Source organism: Pelophylax lessonae (assembly GCF_965119305.1).
Source record: "Pelophylax lessonae genome assembly, chromosome: 9".
NCBI lineage: Eukaryota > Metazoa > Chordata > Amphibia > Anura > Ranidae > Pelophylax > Pelophylax lessonae.
Window position 1 is genome coordinate 89,534,002 of NC_138776.1, and position 24,622 is coordinate 89,558,623.

Genomic DNA, 24,622 nt, shown 5'->3' on the forward strand with positions numbered 1-24,622 from the left:
CTTCAGGTCCGACACCCTGCATGCAGAGGTGATAGCCACCAAAGAAGGCCACCAGTTTTTCCCCGAAGAAGAAACACTCTGGCTGAGGCAGAGTCCAGAGTCAGACCCAGATAGGCCATTTTATTTGTGGACAGAACCAAAGCGGACTCCTGAATGTTCAGGATCCCACTGAACTCCCTCAGAGTTCGCAGAGCAATCTCCAGTAGTCCATTAGAGCAGTCGGAGACTCCGCTAGCAGAAGAAGTTCGTCCAGGTCCCGCAGTACTGCTATCCCTTGCTGACTCAAAAAATGCCAGCACCGGGGCCAGCACTCATGAAGACCTAAGGTGCAAAGGTGATACCAACAGTCAGCACCACAAACTGATAATGCTCCATTTAAAATGAAAAAAATTGCCAGGACCAGAGATCCCAGCAAGAAACTAGGTCTTTACTCCTGACTAGGCAGAAAAAAAAAGTTCCTATAGCTGAGAGTAGATGTATACCCCTGGGACTGCCCATAGGCGTTGTCAAGCTTTTCCTGCCTAGTGTCCTACTCCTGTAGGGGGCAGTATAACCCAATGGGGTATACTGCTGTGTAGCAGTATATAACTGAGCGGTGTCCGTCAATGAATGAAAGAGAAATAAACAATTCCCAGTAAACTATTTGTTAAAAATCTTGCAGTATACAACTTTCAATGCTGCTGGCTCCTGCACACTTAGGTGCTGCTTCCCTGAGCTTCTTTAGACTGGTTTTGTTTCCAAGACAATAACAAACATGTTATACTTACCTGTTTGCACAGTTGGTTTTGCACAGAGTAGCCTGGATCCTCCTCTTCTCAGGTCCCTCTTTCGCTCTCCTGGCCCCTCCCTCCCTTTGAGTGCCCCCACAGCACCCAAGCCGAGGCACATCTCCGTGTATTCATTCAGACACGAAGCTGCGGTTCAGCCCCGCCCCCTTTCTCTCTTCATTGGCTAACTGACTTTGATTGACAGCAGCGGGTGCTAATGGTGCCGCTGCTGTGTCTTAGCCAATGAAGAGGGGAGTCCCAGGCGACTGAGACAGCCGTGGACATCACTGGATAAAGAGGGGGCTCAGATAAGCATAGAATGCATGAAGATGAAAAACCTTCCGACTTTACGACCCCCTTTAAAAGGACTTTACCCAAATACAATTTATGTATTTTTTTTTTTACCACAATTAGAGCTTTATTTTGGTGGTATTTGATCACCTCTGCAGTTTTTATTTTTTGCACTATAAACAAAAAAAAGACCAACAATTTTAGAAAAAAAAAAAAAAACACAACATGTTTTGACTTTTCGCTATAAAATATATCCAATAAAAATTTTTAAATAATCAAATTTCTTCACAAATTTAGGCCAATATGTATTATACTACATATTTTTGGCACCCCCCCCCCCCCAATAAGCGTATATTGATTAGTTTGTGGAAACGTTATAGCGTCTACAAACTATGGGATATTATTTATTTTTTACTAGTAATGGCGGCGATTAGCGATTTACAGTAGGACTGCGATATTGCAGCGGACGTTTTGACACTTTTTGGGGACCAGTGAGACGAATACATTGATCAGTGCTAAAAATATGCACGGTCACTATACTAATGATACTGGTTGGAAAGGGGTTAACATCAGGGGCGATCAAAGTGTTAACTGTGTTCCTAGCCAGTGTTTTACTAAACATAGGGGAGGTGCTTTTACTAGGGGAAGAGATGGAGTTTATTCCCGGCTTTGCAGGGACACAAACTTTATCCCTTTCCTCCTGTCAGAACGGCAGTCTGCCCTATTTACATAGGCAGATTGCAGTTCTGTCTCTCTGGCTGATGATCGAGTCCGTGGTACCCACCGATAGCATTCAATCTCCCTACCCGGAAGTGCAGAATCACGTATTTATACACGAGATCCTGCGCACAGCTGCCGCCCTGTAGCAGTGAAACGGTTATAGGGCGGTCGCTAAATGGTTAAAGTGGTTTCAAAGGCCCATGGTTGTTTACCTTCATGCATTCTATTGTGTGCAGCAGCCCCCCTAATACTCACTTGAGCCCCATCTCAATCCATAGATGTGGACGAGAGTCTCGGCTCTCAGGGGACTCTCCCTCTTCATTGGCTGAGACAACAGCGGTCAATCACAGTTAGTGAGCCAATGAAAAGAGAGGGGGCAGGGCCAAGCTGTGGCTCCGTTCCCACACAGAGCATTGTTTTTCATCTATAGGTTGACTGTTGAAAAACATACATCAATGTATCTCTATGGAAAAACAAATGTAAATGGATGATCTACAGTATTTACATCAGTTTACATCCGCATCCATCAACACCCATTTTTTTTTTCCAATGGATCAAAGCTCTATTTTTCTTCCGTTAAAAAAAACAGATTGGAAGAAAAAAAGGATGTAAACTGAGAAACAGTCCGTTTTTCATCAGTTTTTGCATTGGTATTGGATGTAAATAAACTGATGAGAAACTGATAAAAAATGATGAGTAGCTGATAAAAACCTGATAAATTGATGAAAACATCCGTTTTTAATTTGAAAAGACGTGACTGAACTGATGAAATGAACAGTTGGCATGTGTGAAAGGGGCCTTACACATACACTGCTTGTTCCCGAAAAATTGAGGTTAGGGAGAAAGGGAGGGGTTCAGGATCTCACAGAATACATTACAAGGAAGCAAAAAAAAAAAACACAACGAGAAATTATTTCATGAAAAATTGATTACAGGGCCATTAAGTAGTGGATGTGTATGGATTAATTTTGGAGGATAAGTACAGGCATACCCCGTTTTAAGTACACTCATTTTACGTACACTCACGAGTACGGACACAACCTGGTCAGCTTGGCATGGCATTACTCCCAGTTTTTAACATTGGCGTCTATGGGAAATCTTGGTCAGCTTGACATTGCACTACTCCCAAACCATAAGTGACAGGGATACCAAACTTAGGGAGCAATGTGAGGGGACCCAGGACTACAACATATCCTATTTGTGGCCAGTCAGCTTGCCTAGAAAATGAAAAAAGGTATTGCTTCACTTTAAGTACATTTTCATTTTACATACATGCTCTGGTCCCATTGTGTACTTAAAAGCGGGGTATGCCTGTATATTATTTAGTGTCACTTTAACCATTTGCTGGCAGTCAACTGAAAAGGCTAAAGCCACACAAAAAAACTTTAGAAGCACAATTTGGTTACTAAAATTTTTAGTAAATTGAAAAAGTATTAAACCCCAAACTAAAAATAGAATATATTGCAGTTTATCAATCTGTAGATGTGACGGCTGCATTAGTTTACTCTTCTTAGAGTTTTTACCCTCCCATTTCACCTGGCGATCTGGCCAGTAACATACCTCCTGTATTATAGTGCCTCCATTCTGGACGAAGGAGCACAGGGGCACCTGTGGACAGCAGTATTGTCAGTCCTTGGGGGGGGGGGGGATTGGGTTTGATGTACTAGCAGATTTTAAATGCGCTATACATACTGAATCCAAAGTCCAGCTCACACTCCAGTTATACAAGCAGATATTGCGCAAAGTCTTTTTTTTTTTCCTTTTGATATAAAGGTTATACATGAATAAATGAAAGATGATCAGTGTAAGAACATCTGTCGTCTCAACACTCTAACTGGTACATTTGTAGGAGAGCTTGTTCTGTTCAAAAACAACAGACTTACTGGCAGGATCACCAGATAAAAATGAAGGGAAAATGCCTAATAAATAAAAAAAAAAAAAAAAACAATACAGACATCACATCTAAGGATTGGTAAGCTTGTGGAATGGGCTGATTGTCATGTGCTTTGATATTACTTGCATGATTATGTTGGATAATAGTAAAAATGTTTTAACCACTTTGCAGCAATGTGGCTCGTTATCGTCCAGCGACGTAGACCTACGTCGCTGGACTCCTCCCCTTGTGGGCTGTGCGCACCACCGGAGGCTCGCTCCCCACTGTGTTCAGTCACAGCGGGAGTCGGGCCAGGGGAGAAGCGGCGGCGATTGCCGCCGCTCTTCCCCGATCGTCGGGGAATCAAGTCTGGAGATCCGCCCGCTTGTGTAAACAAAGCGGGCGGATCTCCTAAGTGACAGACAGTGACAGATTGCAGGGTTCAGCATAGCTGAACATGCGATCTGTCCCTGTGTCACTCAGTCACCTCCCCCTACACATGTCAGTAAGCATCAGGCATACATTAACCCCTCCCTCTCCAATAAAATTAACCCCTTCCCTGCCAGTGTCATTTTTACAGTAACAGTGCATATTTATAGCACTGATTACTGTAGTAATGTTACTGGTACCCCCAAAAGTGTCAAAAATGTCAGCCAAGGGTCCGATCTGTCCGCCGCAATGTCGCAGTCCCGCAAAAAAAAAAAAAAATCGCAGATCGCCGCCATTTCTCGTTAAAAAAAAAAATGACAGAAATCTTTCCCTTAGTTAGTAAACGCAATAACTTTTGCGCAAACCAATCAAAATACACGTATTGCGATTTTGTTTTACCAAACATAGGTAGCAGAAAACAAATTGGCCAAAAATTAAAAAAAATTTGATTTTTACATTTTGGGGGGGGGGGGGGGGGGAATTTCATATAAAAAAATGTGAAAAATATTGTTATTTTTGAAAAATTGTCGCTCTTTTTTTGTTTATAGCGCAAAAAGTAAAAATCGCACAGGTGATCAAATACCACCAAAAGAAAGCTCTGATTGTGGGAAAAAAAGGACGTAAATTTTGTTTGGGTACAGCATTGCATGACCGCGCAATTGTCAGTTAAATTGGCACAGTGCCGAATCGCAAAAAGTGGCCTTGACGTAAGACAGCAAAATCCTCCGGTGGTAAAGTGGTTAAAAAAAAAAAAAAAAGATTGATAAGCTGCAATAAAAAAAATGTTTGGGTTTAATATCACTTTAATGAACACAACCGAGTTTTATAGCACATTTGTTTAGCTCATTACATGAAGGTAAAATTAGTTGATAAAAAATGAATACACCCCACAACAAAAACGACTAAAATCTAGTATTTTGTATGACCTCCATGATTTGTAAGGACAGCACCAAGTCTTCTAAGGCATGAAATTAACAAGTTGGTGACATATGGCAACATCTATCTTTTTCTATTCTTCAAGAATGAAATCTTTTAGACCTGGATGTGGGATGGAGAGCGATGCTCAACTTGTCTCTTCAGAATTCCCCATAGGTGTTCGACTGGGCTCAGATCAGGAGACATTCTAAGCCACTGAATCTTTCACCCTGTTCTTCTTCAGAAATACAACAGTGGCCTTAGAAGTTTGTTTTGGGCCATTGTCATGTTGAAAAAGTGCACGACGACCAAGGGCACAGAGTGATGGTAGCATCTTCTCTTTCAGTATAGAGCAGTACATCTGTGAATTCATGATACCATCAATGAAATTCAACTCCCTGTCACCAGCAGCACTCATGCCGCCCCACAGAAGGACACTGCCACCACCATGTTTCACTGTAGGCACCATGCATTTTTCTTTTTACTCCTCACATTTGCCACGCCAAACAGTTTGAAGCCATCAGTTCCAGAGTACAGAGTCCCAGGAGTCTTCTTTTTCAGCATGGGCCCTGGCAAATTCTTGGCTGGCTTTTTTTGTGCATGGGCTTTAGGGGAGGCTTCCTTTGTGGATGACACCCATGCATGTCATTCCTCTACCTCTACCTCAACCCTTATCAGAAGACGCTTCTGTCGATTAGTTAACTTCCGTGGACATCTCTGCGAGATGGTTGCATATCCATTTTTGTTAAGTGTTTGTATAATTTTTGCTACAGTATGACTGATAATTAAAGCTTTGCTGATCTTCTTGTAGCCTTCACATTTCGTGTGTAAAGAAATTATTCTTTCTCAGGCATTGTGACATTTCTTTTCCATGTGGTGCCATTGCTGACAGCATGAATTTTGTTTAGGCTCTGTTCACATCTAGGCGTTTTTGGTGATTTTCTGCTCTAAAAACTCAGCTCTAAAAATGCCCAACAAGACAAATCCCATTACTTTCAATGGCTCCCTGTTCACATCTGAGCATTCTGTCGCCTTTAGCAAAACACCCGTTGCTCAAAAAAGTACATGAGCTTTTTTTTTGGCAGATTACAGGCGTTTTATATTTTTTTCATTGGTCACTTGTTAACCTGAAAAACACCCCAAAAAAATGCCTGTAAAACGCCTGCAAAAATAGCAACGCCTAGATGTGAACGGAGCCTTAGTAACGCCCTTTTATAATCAACTGTCTGCTGGACACCTGTTTAATGAATAATTAGACTCACCTGTAGTTTAATTCTTGTTAATTAGGATTGTGCTGTTTAAAATTTAGCTTTGCTTCTAAGCCCCGGTTCACACTTGTGCGTGTGCGGGGTTCGCATGTAATGTCGGAGCGCACTGCTCCGACATTACATGCGATCGGCTGTGCGGTGCGAGTTTAGCCATACACTTTGTATGGCTAAATTCGCACCGCAGCCGCACCAAACACGCACAGGGACCCTTTTTGGAAGCCGCATCAGGATCGGATCGCACAGCGGTTCACACTTGTGCGATCCGATCCTGTGCGAACTGCACGATCGCACTGCGATATGCGATCAAACTGGGGGTGTCGTTAAGATTACATTGACACCCCCAGTGTATCGCATATGGCAGTGTGAACTGCCGGGGGTGCATGTGCGATGCGGGAACAGGCTGCGGATTCGCAGCCTTCCCGCACTCGCATAAGTGTGAACCGGGGCTGAGACTTTCATTGCGGTGTATTTATTTTTGCAGCATGGTGTTTAATGCAAAATACTTTGTGTGTGCCATTTACCCCTTCCCTACCAGCACATTGTAAAATGACGCCGGCAGGAACATTCCCTTACACCAGGCGGACTTAATATGACATCCGCCCGTTCGCAGCACGCAGCGCTGCGATCGGGGACGAGGCATGTTCTTCAGGACACAGCCCATCCCCCGATCAGGGTAAAGAGCCAATGAAAATGACTCTTTACCACGTATTCGGCTGTGTCCAAACACAGCCAGTCACGTGCTGTGCTCGATCTTGCCGCTAAAGCGCGCCCCCGGGGGGCACGCAGCATGGCGTTTGGGGATGAGGTGTGTCCCTCTGACACAGCCCACCCCCGATCAGGGTATAGAGCCAATGAAATTGTCCAATCACAGTCCAATCACAGCCGGTCACAAATGTCAACAAACCCGGTAACTGCCTGTTACTGGGTTCTCCTCACGCACTGATCCTGTGTGAGGAGGAGATTGCGGTAACAGGCAGTTACCATTACAGCGGTAAAACATAGACAGATTGTCTCCAGCCCAGAGTACCTGTCTGTAGCCCATCAGAGTACCCAACTACCTATCTGAAGCCCATCAGAGTACCCAAGTACCTATCTGCAGCCCATCAGAGTACCCAAGTACCTATCTGCAGCCCATCAGAGTACCCAAGTACCTATCTGCAGCCCATCAGAGTACCCAAGTTCCTATCTGCAGCCCATCAGAGTACCCAAGTACCTGCCTCCAACCCATTAGAATACCTGAGTACCTATCTGCAGCCCATGCCTCATAGATGGTACGTTGGGGTGTATGCTTTCGAAAATGGGGTCATTTTGTGGGGGTTTCCATTGTCTTGGTGCTCCAGGGCCTTCAAAAGTGCGATAGGTAGTTAGGAAATTATATATGTGTAATTTATGCTCCTAGAACACCTGAAGGTGCTACTTGGATGTTGGACCTCTGTATATGGCCAGGCTGTGTAAAAGCCTCACACATGTGGTATCGCCATACTCAGGAGGAGTAGCAGAATGTATTTTGGGGTGTAATTTTTATCTATGTACATGCATGTGTTAGAAAAATCATATAAATTAACAACTTTGTGTAAAAAAAAAAAAAAATAATAATAAGTTAATTTTCTTTCCGCATTTTTCAAAAACTTGTGGAAAAAAATGACGTGTTCAAAAGACTCAACACCTAATAAAATATACGTTGGGGTGTTTGCTTTCCAAAATGGGGTAATTTTGTGGCCGTTTCTATTTTCCTGGTGCTCCAGGGGCTTCAAAAATGTGTTACCAGGTAGGCCATCAGGATATTATATGTGTAATTTATGCTCACAGAACGCCTGATGTTGGACTTCTCTATATGGCCAGGCTGTGTAAAAGTCTCACACGTGTGGTATCGCCATACTCAGGAGGAGTACCAGAATGTATTTTGGGGTGTAATTGCAAGTATGCCTATACTGTGTGTGAGAAATAACTTGTTATAATGACAATTCTGTGTAACAAAATAGAATAATTTCTTAATTTTCCCCAAGAATTGTGTGAAAATTACAACTTCAAAAAACTCACCATGCCTCTTACCAAATACCATGGACCGTCTTCTTTCCAAAAAGGGGTCATTTGGGGGGTATTTGTACTGTCCTGACATTTCAGGGCCTCAAGAAATTAAATAGGACTTCAATACATCAGGTGTGATCAATTTTCAATGACTGGCACCATAGCTTGCAGACTCTAACCTTCACACAGACTAAGCATTTTGGGTTATTTTTACCAAAGATATGTAGCAATATAAATTTTGGCCCAAATTTATGAACAAACATTACTTATTTGCAAAGTTTTACAATAGAAGCTAAAAAAAATGTTTTTTTTTTTTTTTTTCAAAATTCGTTTTTTTTTCACTTGCATCACAAAAAATAAAAAAAACAGTGGTGATTAAATACCACCAAAATAAAGCTCTATTTGTTTGAAAGAAATTTAAAAAATTTTGTTTGGGTACAGTGTTGCATGACTGAGTACTGTGAGAGCACTGAAAGCTGAAAATTGGTCTGGGCAGGAAGGGGGTAAAAGTGCCCTGTATTGAAGTGGTTAACAAATCTAGGTTGTAATCAAGGGTCTTCATTTGTGAGAGTATTTTGTAGTATAGTGTCCCATAGGAAATGTTGATTCTGGAAGGAAAGTAAAGGTTTTCTGACAACACTCATGGGGGTCCACTCCTTTATGCTGAGCACTATAATAATATATTATATATATATATATATATATATATATATATATATATATATATATATTTGAAAGTGGTTCTAAAAGGCAGAAGGTTTTTATTTTAATGCATTCGGATAAAAAAAAAAACCTTTAGAGTGCAATAGCCCCCTTCAACCCCTCTAATACTTACCTGAGCCCCGTTCTCAATCCTGCAATGTTGCAGGACTCTCCCTCCTGATTGGCTGAGACATAGCAACGGGCACCATTGGCACCTGCTGCTGTCAATCAAAGTCAGTGAGCCAATGGGGCGAGAGGGGGGGCAGCCAAGCCACGGCTCCATGTCTGAATGGACACAAAGAGCAGCAGCTCGGCTGCTTGCTGTGGGGGACCTTGGCAGGAGGGAGGGGCCAGGAGCACTGGCTAGGGACCTGAGAAGAAAAGGATGAGGGCTGCTCTGTGCAAAACCATTGCACAGAGCAGGTAAGTAAACCATGTTTGTTATTTTAAACAGTCATAAGGATTATTATTTTCATGCATTCTATGCATTATGATAAAAAAAAAAAACCTATGTGAGCAGCTGCCTCCCCAACACTTACCTGAGCCCATATAGATCCAGCAATGTTGCAAGAGAATCTCGGCTGTCCAGGACTCCCCCTCCTCATTGGCTGAGACAGCAGCGTGGCGCCATTAGCTCCTGCTGTCAAAGTCAGTGAGCCATTGAGGAGAGAGGGGGTGGGGCCGAACTGCAACTCCATGTCTGAATGGACACAGAGTAGTGGCTCGGGTGCCCCATAGCAAGCTGCTTGCTGCGGGGGCACACCACAGAAGGGGAGGGGCCAGGAGCATTGGCGAAGGATCTGAGAAGAGAAGGATCAGGGCTGCTCTGTGCAAAACCACAGCACAGAGCAAGTAAGTAAAACATGTTTTTTTTTTAAACAAAACAAAAAAAAAAAAAAGAAACACTTTAATATCATTTTTTCCCCGAAGTTAAAATATATATCCCATTTAGAATGTGAATAGCTGCTTCACACTTACTTACCTCTAAAGTGTTACCAGTCAAATCAAATTCTGGAGGTACAAAAGCACCTTCGGGATCATCTGAAATGAAAATGTAACCCAGTTTCATTAACTAGCTCTCTGAATACTTTGTAGTTTGTGTCATACTGACAGAAAACACGCCATTCATAAACCAGATCAGAGGAAATTACATTTAAAATATGCACAAACACATCACAGTGAATATTTAATTTATTATCTGATATTAAGACATCACATCACATGTGGGTTTTCATCTCTACCACCTATGTTTTGGTACAAAGACGACTGATGTCTTTTATTTCTATTTATACATTTTGCAAATGTATCCGTTTTGGTATAGAGCCCAAAGCCCCTGCATGCAGGTGTATCTAGCTGCATTGTGTCCCTTCCAGCGTTTTACTGTGCCTGGGAGGGACAGGTGCAGCGTCCAGCACCAATGCTTGTAGGCTGTCAAAGTCTATGTCAGGCTGGGTGAGGCTGAATGCTGTACCGAGTGGTACCCACATTTAGGGCCATAGGAGGTAGATTTACTAAAGGCAAATAGACTGTGCACTTCACAAGTGCAGTTGCACCTCTGCAAGTGCAGTTGGTCCAGAGCTTAGTAAATGAGGTGAAGCTTCACTCTGCAAAAAATACCCAATCACATGCAAGGAAAAGAAAAATGTTTTTTTCACATGATTGGATGAGGGAAGTCAACAGGGGTTCCCCTCATTTACTAAGCTCTGGAGCAACTGCAATTGCAAACTGCACAGGATTTTTGCCGTTAGCAAATCTATCCCTTTGCATTCAGGGATGAAAGCCCAGAAGGTAGGTCTTCTGCATCCTTAGCATTCATCACTGAAAGCACAGGGCTTTAAATGCAGGTATCATTTGATAAAGCGTTGACCGCCGTTCTGTCTCCATGGGGAGACATTGTGGGTGCAAGCCGTGATTTGCTGCCGGCCCCGCAGATCAGCTTCTCCTCTGGCGAATGGGCATGCGCACCCCCATGAGCGCTCCAGCGAAGCGACGTTAGGGTACGTCATTTCATGGGAACCTGCTGCAGTATATGTACGGCAGCTGGTCGACAAGTGGTTAATGCATAGTACCAGGTTTGCCTCCATGCTTCAGTTGTCAAGCAATCAGCATAGGAAACTGCCAGCTATTACCAGCAACACTATGCCAGTGTCACTTAGCCACCCACGATTTTATCGAAGTATTGTGATTGCAAAACTTGACTGGGAAACGCTTCCTTGGTATCCTTTTGAAAGAAGGAGATAGCTGAGCAAAACCATGATTTGCATGGTGTCGCTGGTAAATGGTTGGCAGTTTTCAATGCGGATTACTAGACAATTGGAGCACGGACCGTAAAAAACATGGTGTACATTTAACACATATGCCATCTATCAAGACATTTGTGCTACATGTGGCTGTTTAATGTTCATAAAGTCATTCTAGGTAAGAAATCCACTTTAAAAAAAAAAAAGAAAACCTTGCTTCTCGACAGGAGGGCTGCCAAGTTAGTGCTAAATGGGAGTACACTCTTCTGGCCTCCAGCTAAGCATCTTTGGAACAGTGGGCAGCACTCTGGCTTAACAAGAAAAGTAAATACAAAGGCAAATATTTCAAGTCTTGGGCAGACAGCAACAGGTCTGACAGATATTACACAACAGGCTGCAAACATTACTCATTCCAGTGCAATTGGATGTGTTATGCGATCGCTCCACAGTATAAAATACTAGCAGTAGAGTGCAGAATCTGCATTGACTACTACAATTTGTTTTTGCCTATGGTGCCTTTTATCAATCTGTAACCCTTAATAAGAAATCTTTTTTGTTTTTATAGGTTTTCTTCTATATGTGCAAAGTGAACCAATATATGTATATTGCATAAAATATGTAGACTACAGAATTGTACTTTTTGCTTAGTAAAGCAACAAAGTGAGTGTGCTTTACTCCATGCAATTCTATCTACCTATGTAGACTATCTGAGAACAAACTCCCTGGGTGGCCTATGTTGTAAATGTTTTTAAAGTCAGCAAAGATAACAGAATATTACATACTCTATCCACAAACTGTCGATGAAATATTCTCATGGAAATAAGGGAAAGGTAAGTAAAATTGTAAAAGAACAGCAATTGTCAAACTTCACTTGGCTTTGGGAGTTCTAACACTAGGCTGGACACTGCAATGAAAATAATTAAGGATCAAACATTCAGATTCTTGCAAAAGTCCAGTTGTGTTTGGCTTGCTTTAAAGTTAATGTTTCCAGGCAATGGACATTCAAATATTTTCCAGTCTTAGCAAGCAGTAAATGAGCTTCAAATTAGTTCCACGTGAACTTCTATAGCCACAGGCACTGTGGGGAAATTCATCCTCATAATTACAGAGGATGTTGTTTGAGTACTATTCTCAGCAGCGGAGCTCCACGTGTTTATATTAGAGAAGCCTTTCTCAACCTTTTTACCCCAGGGGAAACCTTGAAATAATAAATAATAATCAGGTCTCTGTGAACCACTGCTAAAACAGACTTATTGGGATCAGGGAGAATACCCTTTATACTGGTGGATGGCAAATAAAAAGAATGCCTCCCCTATAGTGTTGTTCAGAATACCACCTTTACAGACAGCTAAAAATATCATTGGTGTCATGTAGCTGCCTATGCCAAGCAGTGCAGGCACCATGTGAGATCAACTTGTCACTGCCCAAGAAACCCCTAGCACCCTCTGGCGGAACCTTGGGCTTCCACGGAAACCTCATTGAGAATGGCTATATTAGAGATAAGGCTGAAGATCAGTGCTCGGAGGGGGAAGCAAGTAATGTCTTCAATGCTTCTGAAGAGGATGAATAGCTCCAAAGAGCTTGCAACTACAGAGGTCAGGAAGGGCTTATCTTCAAGTAGAATAAAGGGCAAAACTTTTTTTTTTTTCTTCAATTTTGGATAGAGTAAATGAGAGTTATAACTGCTGAACCACTCCCAGCATTTTATATATTTTTTTGTTTTTATTTTTTTTTTTTTTGCCATCTGTGTCCAATTGGGGAGATTTCTCTTCACTCCCTGTCCCATAGCCAAAAACAGAAAGTGAGTGCAAATCCCCTCCAAAGTGAGAGAATTCCTGATTGTCTCCAGGGCCACCCGAGCTAGTGTCTCTATTGAGAGATTTCCTTCTTTTACTGTTCTGGGGACAATCCAGAATTTGAGATTTTCTTTCTTTCTACTTTTACTTTCAATAAAGCCAGTAAACATGACAAATAGAGAGGGTGAATTTCTCTCTATTGGGGCACAGAGAGCAATAAAAACCTGACATTTCTTGTAATACCTTTAGTCTCTATTCTACAAAACAAATTTCTTCCTCTAAACGCTCCTCTCGGTTAGCCTATGGGACCTTGCACACATGGGCGTTTAGAAGCAGGAGTGTTTAAGGGCAGAAAGAAAAAAACCCAGTGTCAGCATGTTCAGGATGGGAATAGGTCGCAAAAAAAAAAAAAAACCGACAAGCCTAAAACGTGCGTAGAACACATTTAACACACACTTGCTTGAGCATTCTTTAATTCCAATGGCCAGAATAAATTACCATTCTGACCAACAGAACAAATAAATGCCAAGATTGGCCTTTTTAAACCAGGGAGTCCAGGCACCCTGGGATGCCTTGGCAAAATGCCTAAAAAATGCCCCAAAATTATATACAAGCCAGCAGATGGATGAAACCTGCCTTTAGTTACACAAAGCCACATGTATTCATTGTGCACCATTAAGACCTTCGAGCCACCGACGTCCTAACAACCAATGACCCTCCCCTGCCCCTCTCTGTCAGCAATGGAGTCACATTAGCGGATGGAGAAAAACTGAGGGAGAAGAGAAACATTGGAATACTAGTCAGTACCGGTGCAAAAGTGTATTGGATTTGGAAGAATGAATTACCTCTAACATTGGCCTACATGTGTGGATGTTAACGTGTTATGTAAAACTATTCTAATAGTTTTTACATTTTAGAATGGGGTGCCTCAAGACTGCTCAGAATTTTAGAGGGTGCCTTGAGATTGTCCATATTTTTAAAGGGTGCCTTGACTTAAATAAGGTTGAGAAACACTGGCCTAGATGCATGATGTGCCTTAATGCATTGGCAAAATGTGGATTTAGGCATTTATTTAACGCTACTTTTTCCTCCATTGGAGCAAATGCTTTCAGAGGAGGAAAAAAAAAGTCCTGTGTGCATGGGGCCTAAAAGATAGAGATTCTGTGACTTGGAAAAAAAAAAAAAATTAGAAAGAAAGCCACCCTGCAAAACAAGGCTTGCAATACTTACCTGTCCGGGTGGTGGCAAGTCCAATGTTTGGATTCCTACTTTCCAGGTGTTTTAGGAGCCTGCATACCCCCCGCCACCAGGGCTGCTGATAGAGGGGTACCACCGGTCCTCCTGTACCGGGCCCGCACTCCTTCAGTTGAACAGGGGGCCTGGCAGCTGACAAGCCACTCTCTCCCTCTGCCTTTCTACTACATTAGCTGCCGATCCACAGCCTCCTGTCATTCTCTCCCTGCATGGCTCAGTGCTCTGATGTCAGCTCTCCTTCCCTGCATTATCTTCTATTACCTCGGTACGTTTATCGTCGTCACCCTCCTCCCAGATATTTGCTGTCCTGCTCACATTCTACCTTCTCAGTCCCATTGATTGTACCCAGGTTAGTCTCCATGCAGTCACTGCTGTACCCCTTCTCCCATCCAATCTATCCCGAACTTTCACAGTGGATCTCGTTCCTCCAACTGCCCAGCTTGTATATTATTTTCTGCTCTCCCCCCTCCAGCTCTGCCTCCCTGACACCATCACAGCCGATCAGCTACATTCAGGTCTTGTGTTTTCTATCTTATCCTTTCCAGCTTGGCTCACTGTTTATGTATCTGGGCTTCTCACTTCTCTATAAATTCCTCATTCCCCTCTCTGATGCAACTTCTTCTCCCCTCTACACCGTCATCGCCCCTTACACACTCAGTTCCCTCTAAAAAATCTATAGATCACTGCTCAACAACTTCCATTTAACCCTTTACTAACTGATCTGGTTAATGTGCTCCATTTTTTATTACCTATAGCTTAGATCTGTCATTATAGGATTCTTAATTGAGTCTGAGCGCTAGTCCAATTGCATCCATAACTCCAGGTCAGTCCTGTTTCCTTACCTAGAATAACCTTCAGGTTAGGTTCACACTTGTGCAATCACAGACATCGCATGTGATTCGCGCTGCATTGCTGTGCAGATCACACGCAATGTCTGTGCGATGCAAATTCAGCCATAAAGTATGGCTGAAATCGCATCACATTCACACCAAAATGGCACAGGACCTTCTTTTTGGTCTGCACTCAGAATCAGATCACATGGGTGTTCACACCTATGCAATCAGATTCCTGTACCATTTCACAGTTCACACTGTGATCCGCGAACCGATCTGGGGGTGTCATTAACTTTCTATTGACACCTGCAGCGTTTCGCAGAGGTCAGTGTGAACAGTCTGCGATTCAGGTGCGATGCAGGAACCTGCACAGGATTTGCAGGGTTTCCCGTATTGCAATAGTGTGAACCCAGCCTTAATCATTTCACTATATTTGGAAAAAGAAAAAAGGTGCGCAAACAAGTGATGGGGTTATCAGCTGCAACCTGAACTCCAACCTGGATGGAATAATGTGAATGAAAAAAAAGGGTGTAAGGTGCGCTTGATATATGTACTAAAATGATCACTGTGTGAATCCAAAGAAACTCTAGATAGATGTGAATAGGTGGGTGCCAACAATAATGTACACACAATTATTATGCAACAAAACTGTAACATAAACGATAAAGCACTCTCTGTGTAGAAAAAGAAGGTGATAAATGAATAAAAAACTCCCAATAAAGTCCAAAAGCTTGTGCAGGTAAATCTTCTTGGTGTTTAAAGGTGCAAATAAAACAAGGTGCAGGTTATAAGTACTCGGATCCCCCGCAGCACCACATGTGGATGAGGAAAAGGTACCCTTACCGACTGGCAACTGAGCATGCACTTGTGAAGATGTTATAGACCCGTTTGTGTAAGGAATACACTAGTGTATATGCCCCGTGCCACGTGTTTATTTTATATTATAAATATGTGAATAAATAATAAAAAATTCCTGTGACTAACAATTAATTTTGTGCATAAAATATTTTTTTAAATAGTGTGTATACGTAGCAGCTGCTATAGAAGATAAAGGTTGTTTATAGGTAAGTAGTCTGGATGACTACCTATAGCGCTTGCTTTAAAATAATTACAATATATATTAAAGTGAATAAAGACATTTCATAAAATGAATAATGACCAATATATGTGAAAATAAACCAATCTTATTTCATATAAAATGTCCAAGGTAAAAAGTCCAATAAATTTTGCACAATAATTGCACTTTTTCGCTTGGAAGTTTGCACAAAGGACTTATTTTATATTGCATATTTATTGGACTTTTTATCTTGGACATTTTATATGAAATAAGATTGGTTTATTTTCACATATATTGGTCATTATTCATTTTATGAAATGTCTTTATTCACTTTAATATATATTGTAATTATTTTAAAGCAAGCGCTATAGGTAGTCATCCAGACTACTTACCTATATATAGACCCGTTTGGCACAGCAAAAGAATCTTCCCACTGACCAATCCTTCACCTCGTGTAAAAGTATGTGAGGACTCTTACCGGATGTCTGATGGTCACAAATCAGATTAAGTATTTGCAGTAGGAGACTCCAATCCCAGTGGACGCCTTCGTAGGGGAAACGCGTCGGGTGGAGAAGCCGCGCTGTCACTCCTCGCGGTCCGCGCTGCAGAGTGGCCCGCGAACATCTAATTCATCTGTTCGCCTTCTTTTTTCTACCCAAATGTAAGTGTTTTACCTTTAATAAAGTCCTACCTTAGAGGATAATGCACTATTGCCTGCCTTCATTTTGTTATATGGGGAGCAATTTTGTGGACACCCATTGGAAGTGACCCTAGGAGGAAGTGTATATTCCTACTGTAAAGGAGCCAGGGCAGGACTACTTAAAGAAAGCTTATTTTGGACAGCGTGGAATCCAGATACCTACTGCAAATCCTTAATCTGATTTGTGACCATCAGACAGCCAGTAAGAGTCCTCACATACTTTTACACGAGGTGAAGGATTGGTCAGTGGGAAGATTCTTTTGCTGTGCCAAACAGGTCTATAACATCTTCACAAGTGCATGCTCAGTTGCCAGTCGGTAAGGGTACCTTTTCCTCATCCACATGTGGTGCTGCGGGGGATCTGAGTACTTATAATCTGCACCTTGTTTTATTTGCACCTTAAACACCAAGAAGATTTACCTGCACAAGCGTTTGAACTTTATTGGGACTTTTTTATTCATTTATCACTTGCTTTTTCTACACAGAGAGTGCTTTATCGTTTATGTTACAGTTTTGTTGCATAATAATTGTGTGTACATTATTGTTGGCACCCACTCATTCACATCTATCTAGAGTTTCTTTGGATTCACACAATGATCATTTTAGTACATACAGGCATACCCCGCTTTAAGTACACTCACTTTACGTACACTCGCGAGTAAGGACACAGCTTGTTCAGCTTGGCATGACACTACTCCCGGTTTTTAACATTGGCGTCTATAGGAAATCTTGGTCAGCTTGACATGGCACTACTCCCAAACCATAAGTGACAGGGATACCAAACTTAGCACCGAGAGGGGACCCAGGACTACAACATATCCTTTTTGTGGCCAGCCAGCTTGCCTAGGTAATCTACCATGTCATAGTCCTGGATCCCCTTAACATGCTCCCCAAGCTTGGTGTCCTTATCACATGGTTTGGGAGCAATGCCATGTCAAGCTGACCAAGATTTCCTATGGAGCTAGTGTATTTACATGCATTGAGAAATTAAAAAAGGTATTGCTTCACTTTAAGTACATTTTCGTTTTACATACATGCTCTGGTCCCATTGTGTACTTAAAAGTGGGGTATGCCTGTATATCAAGCGCACCTTACACCCTTTTTTTCATTTCACTAGATTTCTATTTTTTAAAGACATTTATTATTCATTAATTTGTGGGGGGTTATCTCCAAAACCAATCCCCTTATGGTATCAACCATGATCATTCTCCCTGTCCAGGATCCAACAACCCCCCTCCAGCAACCCTTGATCCCCCTGTGCCCCCTGCAGCAGCGGCTTCTTCTCCTCTCTATGCAAACAGGGGGATCGTTTCGGGATAGGGGTTAGCATTGGTAAATATGACATATTTACCAACCCCTTCCTTTCCTCTTTCTTCAGTGAACATAGTGAGTGATCCGTACCAATCACTCATCGTGTTTATTCATAATTGAAGCATAGACAAATGTGTTTACTACTCTTCAGTTTGTGAATGAACAGAGAGACTCCGAGCACGTTCTGTTCATTCATCTATTCCAACAGGGTTGTTAAAAAATTATTTGAAAGTAGCAAAAAAAAAAAAAAAAAAGAAAATTAAAAAAAAAGGGGCTCATTCTCACAGGTTCTCTGGTCATATGAAGGAGTGGTTTGCTAATGCGGCCGAAGCCAACTGCTACTCTATGGGGACACAGCAGCTGTATGAACACAGCTGCAGCTTTTATTCTGGCAGATGTGGGTGAGTGGCCCCAAATGTCCACTGTTCATGTTGGGGCTGTACACCTCCACCCACACACCTTTCAAATTAGGACCTGCAGATGTGTTCATATAGCCACATAATGTAACATAGGCTGCTTGCACACAACTCCAGGTGGCTCCAGCCTCCAACAATCCACTGATTCATACTGTATGAGCCTGTACAGGCCATATGGCCCATGTGAATGAGCCCCAAGACCTCATTCACACATAGAGCTTTAAATATTACCTCAATACAGTTTTACATTTATGTATTTTTAGCAAAATATCGCTTCAATATTTTATGGGGAAGGCAAGCCCTGACAGGCAGGCTGTACGGGCCCCGCAATATCTATCAGCAGTCCTGCCCGCCACACTATAGTTCTATCTGCCAAACCCTACTTCACTACTTTCTAATTTTTTTACTATCTGTGGAGTCACTTTAACCACTTTGCTGCTGCTCACTAGAGCTCTACTGCGGAAAAGTGGCTCTTGTAGGTCTGACGACGTAGACCTACGTCGGCAGACACTCCCCCTACTCGGCGGCGCGCGCGCCGCAGGAGGCTCGCTCCCGCTGTTTTCAGTCACAGCGGGAGTCGGGCCAGGGGAGGAGCAGCGACGATCGCCGCTGCTCTTCCCTGATCGTAGGGGAATCGAGTCCGGAGATCCGCCCGCTTGTGTAAACAGAGCGGGCGGATCTCCGAAGTAACAGGCAGGGTCAGATTGCAGGGTTCAGCATAGCTGAACCTGAGATCTGTCCCTGTGTCACTCAGTCACCTCCCCCCACACACGTTAGTAAGCACCAGGCATACATTAACCCCTCCCTCTCCAATAAAATTAACCCCTTCCCTGCCAGTGTAATTTTTACAGTAACAGTGCATATTTATAGCACTGATTACTGTAGAAATGTCACTGGTAACCCCAAAAGTGTCAAAAATGTCAGTCAAGGGTCCGATCTGTCCGCCACAATGTTGCAATCCCGCAAAAAAAAAAAAAAAAAAAAAAAAAAAAAAAAATCGCAGATTGCCGCCATTACTCGTTAAAAAAAAAAAAAAACCAAAAACGACAGAAATCTTTCCCTTAGTTAGTAACTGCAATAACTTTTGCGCAAACCAATCAAAATACGCTTATTGTGATTTTTTTTACCAAAAATATGTAGCAGAAAACAAATTGGCCTAAAATGATAAAAAAATTAGATTTTTAAATTTTTTTTGGGGGGGAATTTCATATAAAAAAATGTGAAAAATACTGTTATTTTTGCAAAATTGACGCTCTTTTTTTGTTTATAGCGCATGATCAAAAAAAAAAAAAAAAATTGCACCGGTGATCAAATACCACCAAACGAAAGCTCTGTTTGTGGGAAAAAAAGGACGTCAAATTCATTTAGGTACAGCGTTGCATGACCGCGCAATTGTCCGTTAAAGTCACGCAGTAAAAAAAAAAAAAAAAATCACAAAAAACCCCCTGGTCAGGAAGGGGGTAAAATCTTCCGGGGCTTAAGAGGTTAAAGCTCATTTCAGTGTCCGTTAAGAACATGTAAACACTTGAATATCCAGAGCCTGACAACTGGCTCACTTTAAGGCTGTGCAGCCTAAATATGCACACAGAGGAAAAGAACACCTCCTATCCCTGGCCCTTCATTCACATGCCAAGGCTGTCATATTAGTAGCTTGTTTACATGAAGGAAGTTGAGATTTACTGATCCTTGAAAAAAACCCGCTATGACACAAAAGGTATGTTTTAATATTTCAAAAAGCCACTTTTATTCATTTAATGTACTGCTTTGACATGCTTGCAGTGGTGTAGTTTGCAGGGTAACACCATTGCTTTGTGTTTATTTCATGAGAATTTCATAAATGATGCACTTTTGTCATTGAAAAAACTGCTGTGGGACTTGGCTGGACCCAGCAACAGAGACTTACCGCTAAGCTGCTCCATAAAACAGACGTTGCCGCTGGTGTTAAAGGCCAGTGTGTCTGGTGTAATACACAGAGTCTGGAAGATAGCTGCGTGAGAGATGTCCTTCATGGAATAGCAGCATTCCAGGCAGATTGCCCAAATGTCCTGCTCAGTGAGACAGTTATCCCGTAGTGACAAAATATCAGCCAAGGAGACGTTTTCCTGCCAAGAGATTTCACAGTAATTCAGTGACGGTATAAACAAAGTGCTACACCACGTCTTCATTTGTTACCAAACTATTACAAAGGAACAATGCAAATTAAAATTAATCTGTAAAATACACAACTCTGCCAAGCACCATCCTCCTGCATTTACCTATAAAGTGGCTTATTGTGCAGAAGTATAGTAACCTAGTACAATCAAACAGATGGGATTTCATAGCTTTACTACTCTAGTGCACGGTACACATGGAAGATTTTTAGCGGGCTGAACAAGAAAAAAAACTACTTACAGATCGCTGTACTAACAAACACATCCAGTGTTAGTGCGACAATCTGCCCACTGAGCTATTGTGTTCTGTCAGAGGGACAGACTAGATCAGATGCTGGTTTTTCAGCATGCTCGTCCAACAGAAGTCAGTAGTGAGACTTGTTTCTGTCGAACGAGGAGCTGTACATATGGGCCGAAAGTCACCCGGTTTTCGGCCTGTGTGTACCCAGCTGTACGCAGTGGTCTACAAACTGCTGCCCTTTGCTTGTACTTCTCTGGGCCTTGTGGCACTATGCCTTCTGCTGACACCAACAATAAGGCACCATTCCTTCCATAGACACCAACAGCGGGGCATAATTCCGCCCACTGACACCCAATCATGGGGCACTATTTCTTCCACTGACACCATGGATGGGGTACTATTCCTTCTGCTGACACCAACAATAAGGCACCATTCCTTCCACAGACACCAACAGTGGGGCATAATTCCGCCCACTGACACCCAATCATGGGGCACTATTCCTTCCACTGACACCATGGATGGGGCACTTATCCTACTGCTGAAACCAACAATGGGGTACTATTCTTACCACTAAAACCAATGATGGGGCACTATTCCCAACACTGAAACCAACAATGGGGTACTAATTCTCCCACTGACATCAGATGGGGCACGATTTCTTCCACTGCCACCAATGATGGGGCACTATTCCTCCCACTGACACCAATGATGAGGCACTATTCCTCTCAATAACACCAATGGTGGGGCATTAACCCTTCCACTTACACCAATGATGGGGCACAATTTATCTTTTTGTTTTTACTCCCGCTGACCACTGAGTCTGAGGCACTGTTTACTCCACTGATACAGGGGCATTTTATACTCCCACTGGCCACAGTCTGGCCCTCCTGAAGTCTGAAGGACAGTACACTGGCCCTTTGTGTAGAAAGTTTGGAGCCCCCTATTCTATATTGATGACAAAGGACATTTGTTTAATTACTATTATCCGTTTGCAGATTATCATGCCTCGCTATACTGATCCAAAAGTCTTTTAGGCAAAAACTCTTTGTTTTGGATAGATCATGAGAGGTAAACATTAAAATGTTTTCATCTGTACTATCGAGTGTTCTCAGTTTTTTTTTTTAGAAGTATGAAAAAATTAAAAAAGATAAAATTGAATTTACAGTGAAGTGACTTGATCAATGCAAATCACCTGGAAAACCCAGACACGCCACCAGTTGCTGGACAATATCTCACTGGAAGAACCAAAATGAAGCAAAATACAAAAATGTCCCAAGTTGGTATAAAAGGGGGGGGGGCAACTTGGTGACAGCTCCACTAAGCACTGTCATGTTTCCGGGTCATGTCTAATCTTCAGAGCCCTGAAGAAGGGGCATGGCGTGAAACGTTACTATCTTGTCCAATGTCCTCTCCCTTTGCAGGCTACTTAGTGAGAGATTGTCTAGCAACTGGTGGCACGTCCAGGTGTTCCTCTGAGTATTGTACTTTGTGGATATGCCCAGATCAAGTCACTTTATTATAACTACAATTTTATCTTTTTTATACTTATTAAATTGGTTTAATGTGTAATGATCTATATATTGTAATAAAAGAGTGGGAGTCATATTCATTTGGGAGAAACCAGCCCTTTATACATACATACATAAAGACAAAAAAAGAGGGGAAGAGAAGGTAATCTTACCCCACACTGGATGGGCTTTTAGATGGTAACTCCCAAATGAAATATAATAACCATATAGATACCTTATTGAAAGAGTACAAAAATGCATTTATTCAATATTCAAAATCATGTAGAAAGACATAAGGCCCATATAGACATAATACATACAACGACATCAACAATGTATGACGGATATATGTGCATAGTGTGCCAACATGTTTTGCGGTATAAATATTCCGCTTCCTCAGGGTTCCTGCCGTCCGTATGCACTTTACATATTGTCTAATATATGCATATAAAGAAAAACAAGAAATAAAAATATAAAAAATACATAATATACAAAATATATATGCATAAAATAAATTACAATGAACTAAATCATCCAATATATACATGGGAAGAAAGGGAGGGGGAAAATTGTTGTTGTTTTATTTAAATGTGTACTATCCCGTTTTTACATGTATATATAACCTTTGGATACTTGCAAAGCATGCAAACGTACTCGTACGTAGATCAACTTTGGCTCCAGTGTGAAGCACAGTGAATTTGAAGATTTTATAAAGTGAGGAAGGATTACACCAGCATTTTTTCAACCTCATAGAGCAACCCCTAACCACTTCCATGCCGGGCCCATTCTGCTCCCCGCCCACACACACATGTATAAATTATAATTTTTTTGCTAAAAAATCACTCAGAACCCCCAAATATTATATATGTTTTTTTTAGAAGAGAACCTAGGGGAAAAAAATGGGGGTCGTTGTAACTTATGTCACACGGTATTTGCGCGGGAGTTTTTCAAATGCTTTTTTTAGGTTTGGGAAAAAAAAAAAAAAAACTGTTGAATGAATTAAAAAAAACAAAAAACACTAAAATTAGACCACTTTTTTGTACAATCTGCAAGATGATGTTATGCCGAGTAAATAGTATCTATTTACCATTACCTATTGGTACATGTCACATTTGTTGTGTACACTCGTGAAATGGCGCCAAAACTTGGTACTTAAAAATCTCCATAGACGAGGCTTTAAACATTTTTACAGGTCTTGGGCTAGAATTGTTGCTCTCGCTCAAAACGTATGCGGTGATAGCTCACATGTGGTTTGAAAGCCATATACATATGTGGGCGCGACTTACATATGCGTTCGCTTCTGAGTGCGAGCGTGCAGGATGGAGCGTTTAATTTTTTTTATTGTTTATTTTTATTTTTCTATTTTTTGATCACTTTTATTCCTATTACAAGGAATGTAAAAATCCCTTGTAATAGGAAAAGGGTATGAAAGATCCTCTTTTTGGAGAGATGTGGGGTCTATAAGACCCCACATCTCTCCTCTAGGCAGGAAAGACAGATAAACAAAAAAAAAAAAAAAACTCGGCCTTTCCAGCCAAGTACACAGCAGTGTTTACATCTGCCAGGCCAAAGGTCATAGAGACTGCCGGGGACCAACTGCTCCTCAGTATCCTCTATGGTGAATTTCCACCACCGGCGGATTCCTTTTCCGGCTCACCAAGCTGCAGGTATCATTCAGATATCTCCACTCAAAGTCCAGGACGTCATATGACAGTCTTGGGTGGGAAGTGGTTAAAAAAAACGAAAACTTTTAGATCTCAAGGAACCCCTGTGTTAGCAATTAGATCTATAGCCCACAGTTCATTGGTGTGGACAGTAAGAAGTTACACAATAAAAGATTAAGCAATGTGCTGTAATTAGCCAATTTGACACTGAGAGCTGTTTATATGACAAAAGTATAACTAAGGCCAAGTTTTGGACAGAGTAGAGAGGGATTAGAACACCTGTCAATTTTTTTTTGCGGCCTTTACCCGTGAGGGAGATTCACCGTCCCTTTGCCATATTTACCATGATCATTGAAAAAGTGAAACTAAAAGAAAATCCAAAATTAGGAGTTGTTCCCAGAACAGGAAGAGGAGGTGAAATCTTCCAATGGGGAAATTCGTTTTGCTGACCCTGGTGAC

At 41.9% G+C, this 24,622-nt stretch overlaps 1 protein-coding gene across 1 annotated transcript in view; it reads right to left on the reverse strand.

Moving 5' to 3' along the window:
* The window catches only part of KNDC1 (kinase non-catalytic C-lobe domain containing 1), a gene marked incomplete at its 5' end in the record, with an annotated part of 236,509 nt that overhangs the window by 151,153 nt on the left and 60,734 nt on the right, over positions 1–24,622 (reverse strand). Inside the window, 2 exons of the mRNA XM_082266721.1 lie at positions 9,976–10,034; positions 20,504–20,702. Of these exons, the coding sequence (XP_082122847.1) occupies positions 9,976–10,034; positions 20,504–20,702 (258 nt within the window). The remainder of the gene's footprint in view (positions 1–9,975; positions 10,035–20,503; positions 20,703–24,622) is intronic.